General features: G+C 34.6%; 1 protein-coding gene across 2 annotated transcripts; it reads right to left on the reverse strand.

Moving 5' to 3' along the window:
* Positions 1 to 3,807: 3,807 nt before the first annotated feature.
* LARP6C (RNA-binding protein) lies at positions 3,808 to 6,642 on the reverse strand. 2 transcript variants are annotated; one of them, XM_087124356.1, is made up of 10 exons: positions 6,174 to 6,642; positions 5,535 to 5,616; positions 5,338 to 5,432; positions 5,175 to 5,246; positions 5,010 to 5,089; positions 4,834 to 4,912; positions 4,699 to 4,746; positions 4,541 to 4,609; positions 4,314 to 4,445; positions 3,808 to 4,227 (listed from the first exon to the last, which is right to left on the reverse strand). In XM_087124356.1, exons 1-10 carry the CDS (start codon positions 6,204 to 6,206, stop codon positions 3,985 to 3,987), a joined length of 933 nt encoding a protein of 310 aa, XP_086980482.1. In that variant the 5' UTR covers positions 6,207 to 6,642; the 3' UTR covers positions 3,808 to 3,984. The 2 variants fall into 2 exon arrangements, with proteins under 2 accessions (XP_086980482.1, XP_023533918.2); XM_023678150.2 differs by having other exon boundaries at positions 5,929 to 6,642.
* Positions 6,643 to 9,308: the final 2,666 nt, after the last annotated feature.

Raw genomic sequence — 9,308 nt, forward strand, 5'->3', positions numbered from 1 at the left:
GCCTTTACGCTAGGCCAAGTCATTTAGCTTGACATTGCCTCTACTCAAGGCCAAGGTCTCTCAATGCAATGTCACATCCAACATCATCTTGGTTTTCAATTAACATGACCCTCGTGTCTTGATGTCATCCTAAGTCACATGACATTGTTAGTCATCGTAGCTCACTTGGTCATGCCCGAGAATAGGATCGCGTGTCGCTCATAACATTGAGACATCTCAAACATCAATTCATCCTAATTCTATCGAGGCATTGGTCCTCTTGTGCCCATGTCATGTGATTTACGGATACCATACCAGATAGTGGGTAAAAAATTCAACCTCCGACATATGGGCATAGGCGCAATATCGACACATCCGTGAATTTTAATTTTAATTAATTAGTCAAACATAATTAAAAATAAATAACCATGACTATGATGTGTGAGATGTCACAATTAAACTATAGTTTATAATAAGTATAGGATTAAATTTAATGAGGGGAATAAGAATAAATAATTCTGAAAAAATATACATTAAAAAAATCTAAGAGAGATTATTTTCTCAAAATAAATAAATAAATAAATAAATAAATAAGAAGTGCTTTTTAAGTACAGATTAATATATTGATTTCCTCTTCGTCATTAATCAACCACGTTCACAATTTTAAATAATTAATTTCTTAAGTGATTTTTTTTTTAATCAAAAGTTTATCCGAATTGTCGTGACGTGTAAGAGAATTGGTTAAACTTACGAGCATATCAGGTTGACATTTCGTTAAAAGTATTAACATAAGAGATAAAATCAAAGCACGGTTTAAATTTAGCAAATGTAATTACAAATGTTTTAAATTTAAAAAATCTTTTCATTCTAGGTTGAGTATAAACGAGAAGTGATTATCGGTCTGATTTAAGTCAAGTATTGTCTCAAATATGTCATATGCACGGTTGGGATTAAAACAGATTAATGTTGTAAGGTCCTGTTCAGGATTCATACCATAATTTGTAGTCTAGTACAGTAGATATTGTCATTTTTGGGCTCCCCGTCAAGGGTTTAAAACACGTCTATAAGGGAGAGGTTTTCACACCCTGATAAGGAATTAATGTTTTGTTCCTTTATCCAACCGGTGTGGGATCTACCCAACGTCCTTGTTCGCACACCGCCTGGTGTCTGGCTTTAATACCACTTGTAACAGCCCAAGCCTACCGTTAACAGATACTGTCTTCTTTGGACTTTATCTTTCGGACTTCCTTTCTTCTACTAGGTAGAGGTTTCCACACCCTGATAAAGAATATTTCATTTCCCTCTCCAACTGATGTGGGATCCTCACGTCCGAATTCAACACTTACTGACCTCGACATTCTCCTGCGACATAACCTCGTTACCTACTAATACACGTGTCATCCACTTAACATTAAATTATTAATTACTTTAATTTCCACAAGATAACACCCACTTCAATAATTATCTTCCTATTATTTTATTTTTTTGAGCATGAAATTTCAACATTTTCAATCAATATTTTTATAAATGAAAGTTTGGATATATATGAGAAAGTGATATTATTTTCTCAAAAATATCGTTCATAAGATATTAAAAAGTATGCATGAAAGGCTAAAATATTCCCAATATAAAGTATATTAATTTTAATAATGATATTTATAAATTTGTATGCGCTAATTTTTCGATTAAGTATATAATTATTTATCGTCAAAGATAGAGGGCACACGGTGGCATTCATATTCATAATATTTGAGTGGACACGAAATGGAGTCTACTTTTGTTGTATAAAGAAATAGTACTCTTAGTGCTTCAACTACTTGACATCTTAATATATGTTAGATTATTGATATCAACGAAATGTCTCAGATGTATTAAAATTTTTCTCTCGAGTAATTTTCAGGTGTCATTTTTTGTGGATATTTGGGACAGTAAATGTTCCAAAACTCTAGAAAATTGAAGGGTGATTTGAGCCTAATTCCCGAATAACATAGAAGAAATGTTACTTTTCATTGATGGTCATTCGGGTAGTGTAAATGTTCCAAAACTCTAGAAAATTGAAGGGTGATTTGAGCCTAATTCCCGAAGAACATAGAAGAAATGTTACTTTTCATTGATGGTCATTCGGGTGGTGTTTTTTTGTTGGTGTTGATTTTCGAATATGTTTGAGAAAAAGGATTTGGGAGAGAATTGTGAAGAGAATAGGAATGATTTGAGGGATTTCGGGTGAGAGAGGGGCTAAAATGGAAAATATAGTTGAGTCGTTGCGTGAATTCGAGCAAGTCATCGGATTTCTCGTAATCACTTGTGACAAGCAATTTTTTTTTTTTTTTTCTCCCTTAAATCGGACTATAAGATAGATGCATTTTCATTCATCATTAGAAGAGTTCGAGCACAATCACTTTATCAAACTTGGACTCACGTTTCTTGGTAAAGCTTTTACGCCTTGGACCGTGGTTCAAAGCCTTCCACACCCTCATATATTTCGTGAACTATGTTTAACCAACCGTCCCAACTTTATGCAATATATTTGTACTAGATTGTAAGTTATTTGATTAAAGTCAGAAATTTAGAGTTTGAAAGTGTGAGATCCCACATCAGTTGGAGGGGAGAACGAAATATTTCTTATAAGGGTATGTAAACTTCTTCATAGCATAGGGTACGTAAACTTCTCCCTAGCATAAGCATTTTAAAACCCGTGAGATTGACAATGATACGTAAAAAGCCAAAATCGACAATATCTGCCAACGGTGGGCTGAGTCGAGAGGGGCACGACAATACATAACCGATCAAAACAAACAATACCTCTCTCTATATAGATTTAACCAATTTGAATGTCATTCAAATTTTAAATTTATATTTTATATTTTAATATTTAATTTATCAAATTCTATAAATATTTATTCAAATCAGCATGTAATGAAACTAGCATGTAATGAAACTACTCATTTATCGAAAGTACTCATTTATCGAAAGATTATGTTATGATTCTAGTTCACGTAAGACATCTTCACCCAACTTTCATGTATAGGAGTTTATAAATCGGGTCACGTATAATCATTCTGCAAAATATGAATTTTCTCCATTAACAAATTTCTTCGAAGAGATTAAATATTTTATGGTTCAATCTTATACAAACTCATCGAAAGCATATCATTACAACCATATATCATCCTTTATTTCAATAACTCATATATTTCATTCAACCCAGCCTCTTAAAAACATTCCAAAAGGTAAGCTTGCTAACTTAAACAGGTTCAACCCCAATGGATTTCAACTTCACCAACGATCTTCAATACATACAAGAATTAATCCAACAACTCTATGCTAAAAAAATAAAAATTCCATTTGAATTTAGTCCAAAAAGCAAGAAAAACTCCAAAACAGAAGGGAAACCAACTAAACCGATTGAAAATCCATAAAATCAATCTGAAACTGGATCGAACGAGCCTCCTAAAACCAGATCAAAACAGTTTGAAAGACCAATTTTCTTACTTGTTCCAGTTGAACATTTCTGCTCATCATTCCTCTATGAAGATGGCAGCAACGATCATTGGGAAAAATTCAGTTGCGGCCAAGGAATCACAATGGTGAACCATGATAAGGTGCAACACGACAGCAAACACCCTGAAATGGAAACGAGACAGAGAAGAAGATCGAAGAGCACAAAAACGACAACTTGAGGGAGATTTGAAAACAAAACAAGGCTTTCCTACAACAACTGGAATCGTGCGATTTTCGTCCCCTCGCCGATGGTTGCACAGATTTCCAACACGTCGAAGAACAGGTCAAGACAATATGAAAAGGATAAAGCTAGAAAAACAGTTGAAGTTGCTCACAGTGAATGATGGCTAGCGCCACATTATACAAACCAAAATCCTATCAAACATGTCGATTAAAAAGGAAAAAAAAAAAAAGAATGAATGAAATAGGTAGCAGCAAAATTGTCATAGTTCCTTCCACCGTACTTAAACAATCAAAGAGAGATTTCCCTACATTTCTATTCATTCAAAATACAGATTTAGAATTTAATGGCTTGCCTCGTCCCATGGTGAAACCTTTCGTCCCATCCGGCATTCTCGGACTCTTAGAAGTGAGTTTGGACGATGCTTCACATAGAATCTGACTACTCGATTGCATAGCTGTAACTGGTAAGCTATAGCTACGATCGAGATGGTTATGAACTCGTCCACGACCCTTCCCACGGCCTCGACCCCAGCCCTTTTTAGATGATGTTGAGTTCTCCTCAGACTAGTACAACAGACATTTCATGTCACTTGGGAATTACAAATCATTTTGATCAAGAACGACATAGTTTTCGGGGAAAAAAAACGTACACTGAAATCAGTAGTTAGTTCAGCAATATTTGACTGAGGAGATTCTTGTTCAATAGATACAGGAGATGGTGAATCATCTTCATCCAGAATACTTTCAAATTCTGATTTTCGAGTCTTCAGAACTGATTTTGGCTATCCATCGTCGCAATAAGCATGAACATGTAAATAATCAAAATGCAGCAAGAGGAAACAGAATGCTACTGCTAAGATCGTGTTATTACACTTACCGAGCGTCTGAGTAATAACCTTACTCGGAGCCCTTTCCTCCAGTTTCTCTCATCATTTAACTTCTCAGCCTAGCAGGCACAAAAAATGGGGGAAAGACAATAAAAAGATTGAAAAACAAGAAACACGATCTGCTATAGCTTTACTATTAGATGCATACCGCTCTTTCAGCCAACTCTACGGTCTCGTATTCCACAAGTGCATGAAGCTTCAACCAAATGAAGTAACAATGAGAAAGGGATTTTGAGGATAAGTGTCTTGGTTATACATTAAAGTAAAGCATGATTCACAATACCTTGTTGCTGATAAATAATTCACCTTTAGAGCAGCACGGATTTGATTCCGGGGGATGACAGATTCGGATCGTCTTCACACTGGTCAGATATCATCAATGAATGAAGCTCAGTGAAGACAGTTTTAATATCAAATAGAACAAGGAATAAGACTGAGTGATGATATCAATGAAACTACCTCCCAATGACGCTAAATATTTTCTCGAGGTTGTGGTGCGAGTGATTGTCGGGCAAATTCTCCACAACGACTGTACGAGACTGCAAATCAATGAACAAAAACATTACACCTTGCTCAGCTAAAGATAAATGTTCTGCACCATTTGTACAATGGTTGATATCTTACCAGCAATTCCTCTTTGTCCTTGTCCGTAAACGGATGCTTACGTTTAACTTTCTTCCCATCAGCACTAACAACCTTCAGAAGATCAGATATGAATCACATTAAATCAAGAGTTCTTATTTTTCCAGAAAGAGTGGGAAATTGAGTGCTTAACTTAAGAACTTACAAGCTTTGAAGAGGATCGGAGAGCTTGAACTATCAAATTGTTGTTGGTTGAGAAGGACTTTACTTTTTTGGTGGACGAAATAACAGAAATTGGAACTTAACAAAGGGAAATGAAGGAACAACAAATCATAATTCAGTTAAAAACATATCGAAAATTTGAATTAACACAACCGGGTGATAGATTTCCAAAGATTATACCATAACCATCTGGATCTTTGCTAATGTTTTTTGCAAGAGATTCATTTGCAAGAAGACTCATGTCACTGAACTGATATTCTACCTGTAAAATTGAAATCGTTCATAAGATGCTCAAATGAATTTGATATGCATATGAGAAGGAATCCAATTGAGAAGAAATTCAAGGAGAAAACTACTGGAAATTCTTAGACAATATGTGCATAAGCTTGTCCAATGGAAATGGAATACTAAAAATGATAGCGATTCTCATCCTTCAATGAACGGGAAAAGCAGAGTTCATGATTAATCATTCAGACGGTCACAGCACAGGAATCAAGATAATGGAATCCAACGCGATGAAATATAAGAGAAACAGAGATCAAAAAGGAATCAAGAACAGAATAAAACAGGACACCTGTTTGACGATTTTTTGCTGAATATCCTCCGAACGGGCGTTCTTAGAGAAATTTGGGAGAGGAATGGTGGGATTAGGGATCAAATAGGTGGGTTCTTGATCGCCAATAAAGAACCAGTCTGAAGTAGCAGGAGCCCCACCAAGAAAATGAAAATAGGGATGAAAATAGCCGGTAACAGGCATCTGAGTTTGCGATCTAGGGAAGAACTCAGGCGCTTGAGCATTAAATTTGAAGGAAAGATTACCATTGCTATTACTACTACCAACACCATCGCCATTCACAGCTTCTTTGACCTCCATTTCAGGATTCTCATTCACCTTCTCTTCCGAATTCGCTTCCGCCATTTTCTTCCTTTTCGCTTGCGATTAATCGAAGTAGGGTTTGAAACGCATATGGTTATTGAAATCTCAATCTCTTTCTGTGTGTGTGGGTGTAAGATTTGGCCTGAAGTTTAGTAACAGAAATCTGTAAATCGACGCAGATTTCGCGGCCAAATATTTGCATCTGGGGCTGGATCGAGAGGACGCTAGGATTTTGTGACAAAGGGCCGTTGGTTTCGAATTTGACCGACGATTTCGAGGTGGGAATTCTGCCATGGCCATCCATTTCGCCTTCTTCTCCAACGAAAAACTCGCCTCCTCCCTTCGCTCTGGTTCAACGCTTGTGTTCCTTTTGATTTTGTAATGGATCTTCGTTCAAATTGTGGCTACAGATTGTTTTCAGTGGTTTCAATTTTATCAAAAACGTTGTATTGGATGATGATTTACAAATAACAAAATTAATTACCATTCTTCTTACAGTATTAACAACATTATTAAAATTATTTCAATCAAACTGCGCTTAATTTGTTATTAAAATTATTTCAAGCAAACTACGCTTAATTTTGAAGTTCACGTGATTGAGCTACGATAAAGAATAATGTGATTGAGCTACGATAAAGAATAATGCACGTTAAGAATAATGTGATTGAGCTACAATAAAGAATAATGCACGTTATTGATATAGACGGTAATTTCAATTTTTGAAGCATTTTTTAGTTATTTCATTTGTGAAGCATTTGAATCTCGGACAAGTTTTAATCGGTTTACTTTTCTGATTACTTGTTGTTTTGGAATCTTTAATATTTAAATAAGATTTTTTTTTTAATAAGGTTGTTACGTCGTATTCTCAAAAGTTACAATGGTTTCGAGTGAAATTAATTTGATTTTGGGTTTTAGCATTTATAATCTAGAAATTTGTATATCGAGATTCACGACCCAATATTTTACTATGAGTCATGACTCAAAACGACAACGTGAATGCAAAGAAAACAGTTGAAAATGTATAAGGGCGGAATCATTTATTCCCATGAAAGAAAATTGCAATACAAATGTTTAAACAAACAAAATTATGAAAATTTGAATGCAAAAGAAAAGACTCGACTGACGTCCCGGGACATGCATTTCTCTATATGACAATCCACCTCTCTAATCACACCCTACCTCGACCCAACGCACCTGAAAAAAATATAGATATAATAGGGATGAGTATAAAATTATACAGTAAGTCATCTACTCGTAGGCTCTCATCCCATCCTAAGCTTAACAGACGAGCGATATAAGGTCAGTGACTTGTCACTCTAATCATTGTAACTCTTTCTAAACATTATCAAGATGGTGCAAGCATCAAGAACTAGATACATTATACACAGTCAAAATAGTCATGCTCAACCGGGGCGATAACATCCATTATCACCATATCCATCAACACCCGGAACGCAGAATTCACAATTTTCTCATCCACCTTTCGGGATGCATAAGTAGCTAGCGCTACCAAGGGGTGTCCAAAACTATTGATTTTCCTCAATTAGGTCCCTACTCATGTAAAAACATTGTTAGAATTGGAATCGGGACAAAAATTAGGCAAACAAAAGTCAAACGGGTAAAAAATGACCTTACACGCGTCGGGAAGGAGGCTAGTCGCAAGCGAACGCGCGAGTACCAAGCGTAGGTTACTTTCGTGCAGTCATGGGTCAGCGCTCCGGTTCGGGTCACCGGTTCAGCTTGCTCGGATGGACCACAGGTTGGTTTGGTCGATGGGTTGTGGGTCGAGTCGAATCAACTCGTGGATCTGGAATCAGGTAGGGCACGCAAACGACACATTGGGGCCGCTTTGCTCCCCGTCCGACGCGTAACTTCAGCCGATGCCTGACGCGTGTCACCGCCTTGCCAAGCCACACCTCACCAGTCGCCAGTCGACACGTGGCTGTCGGAAAAAATCTTCTCCCCTCCTATTCAAGAGAAAATTGGTAAGTTTTTTTTTCGAATCTTTACGTTTTTTTATCTTTCGATCTACAACTCGAATCAACACGATCCCTTTTGCATGTTAGCATCCTTAGGAGAGCTCTCGGACCTTTAACAAGCTTCTCTACATATAACACATCTATTAGGTCTCGATCTGATCCGTAAAGTTACCTTATTTTCTATTTTAGTGTACACTAGTTCCACTTTCACCGTGCAATAGAAGGGACTGGGTTGATTTGGCTCGAATCTCTCAAAATTCTCACCTTTTTCCACGATTTTGCTTTATCCTAATATTCTTATGTTCCAAAGCTAACAAACTCAATATTTTATAAAATTTTATTTTATATTTTGTGGTTGATTTTTAATTTTTTTTTTTAATTTTGATATTTTAAGCCATTTGAATTTTTTTTTAATATTTAATATATATTTTTATTAAATGTGATCGTTTGGTTTAAAAATTACTGTAGTCATATTCTTATGTTTCAAAGCTAACAAACTCAATATTTTATTATATTTTATTTTATATTTTATATTTTGTGATTGATTTTTTCAATTTTATGTTATTTCGATATTTTAAGCAATTTTTAATATATATATTTTTAGCCTATATTTTTGTTAAATTTTAACACTAATTTTTTTTTTCAACGTATGGATTTTTAAATAGGTTTGGCCCGACCAGTCTTTATTCATTTTTTATAATTTATTAATATAATCTTTTATTTTTTTTAAATTTATTTATTTACTAATTAATTATTTTAGATAAATTATCTGAGAATAATTTTGGTTTATAATTGCTAACAAATTTTTTATTTCATATTTTTATGAGTTGAATCAAAAATATTTAAATCTAAAGAAAGTTTGTGTTAAAAATTAAACAAACTATATTGAAATATTAAAATAGTCACTTTAATATTTTAGTTTATAAATAAACCTAACTAAAAATAAATAATATATTTAAAATTATTTAACTCTAATACATTTTTTAAGAAACTAATTTAGTACTAAATATTTTATAAGAATAAAATTATTTCTATTTTTTAGACAATAAATAAAAACTATGGTAACAAAAATGAATAGAAACGATAGAATGTATATCA

The sequence above is a fragment of the Cucurbita pepo genome, chromosome 5 (genome assembly GCF_057944985.1).
Source record: "Cucurbita pepo subsp. pepo isolate OVF chromosome 5, ASM5794498v1, whole genome shotgun sequence".
NCBI classification, from domain to species: domain Eukaryota; kingdom Viridiplantae; phylum Streptophyta; class Magnoliopsida; order Cucurbitales; family Cucurbitaceae; genus Cucurbita; species Cucurbita pepo.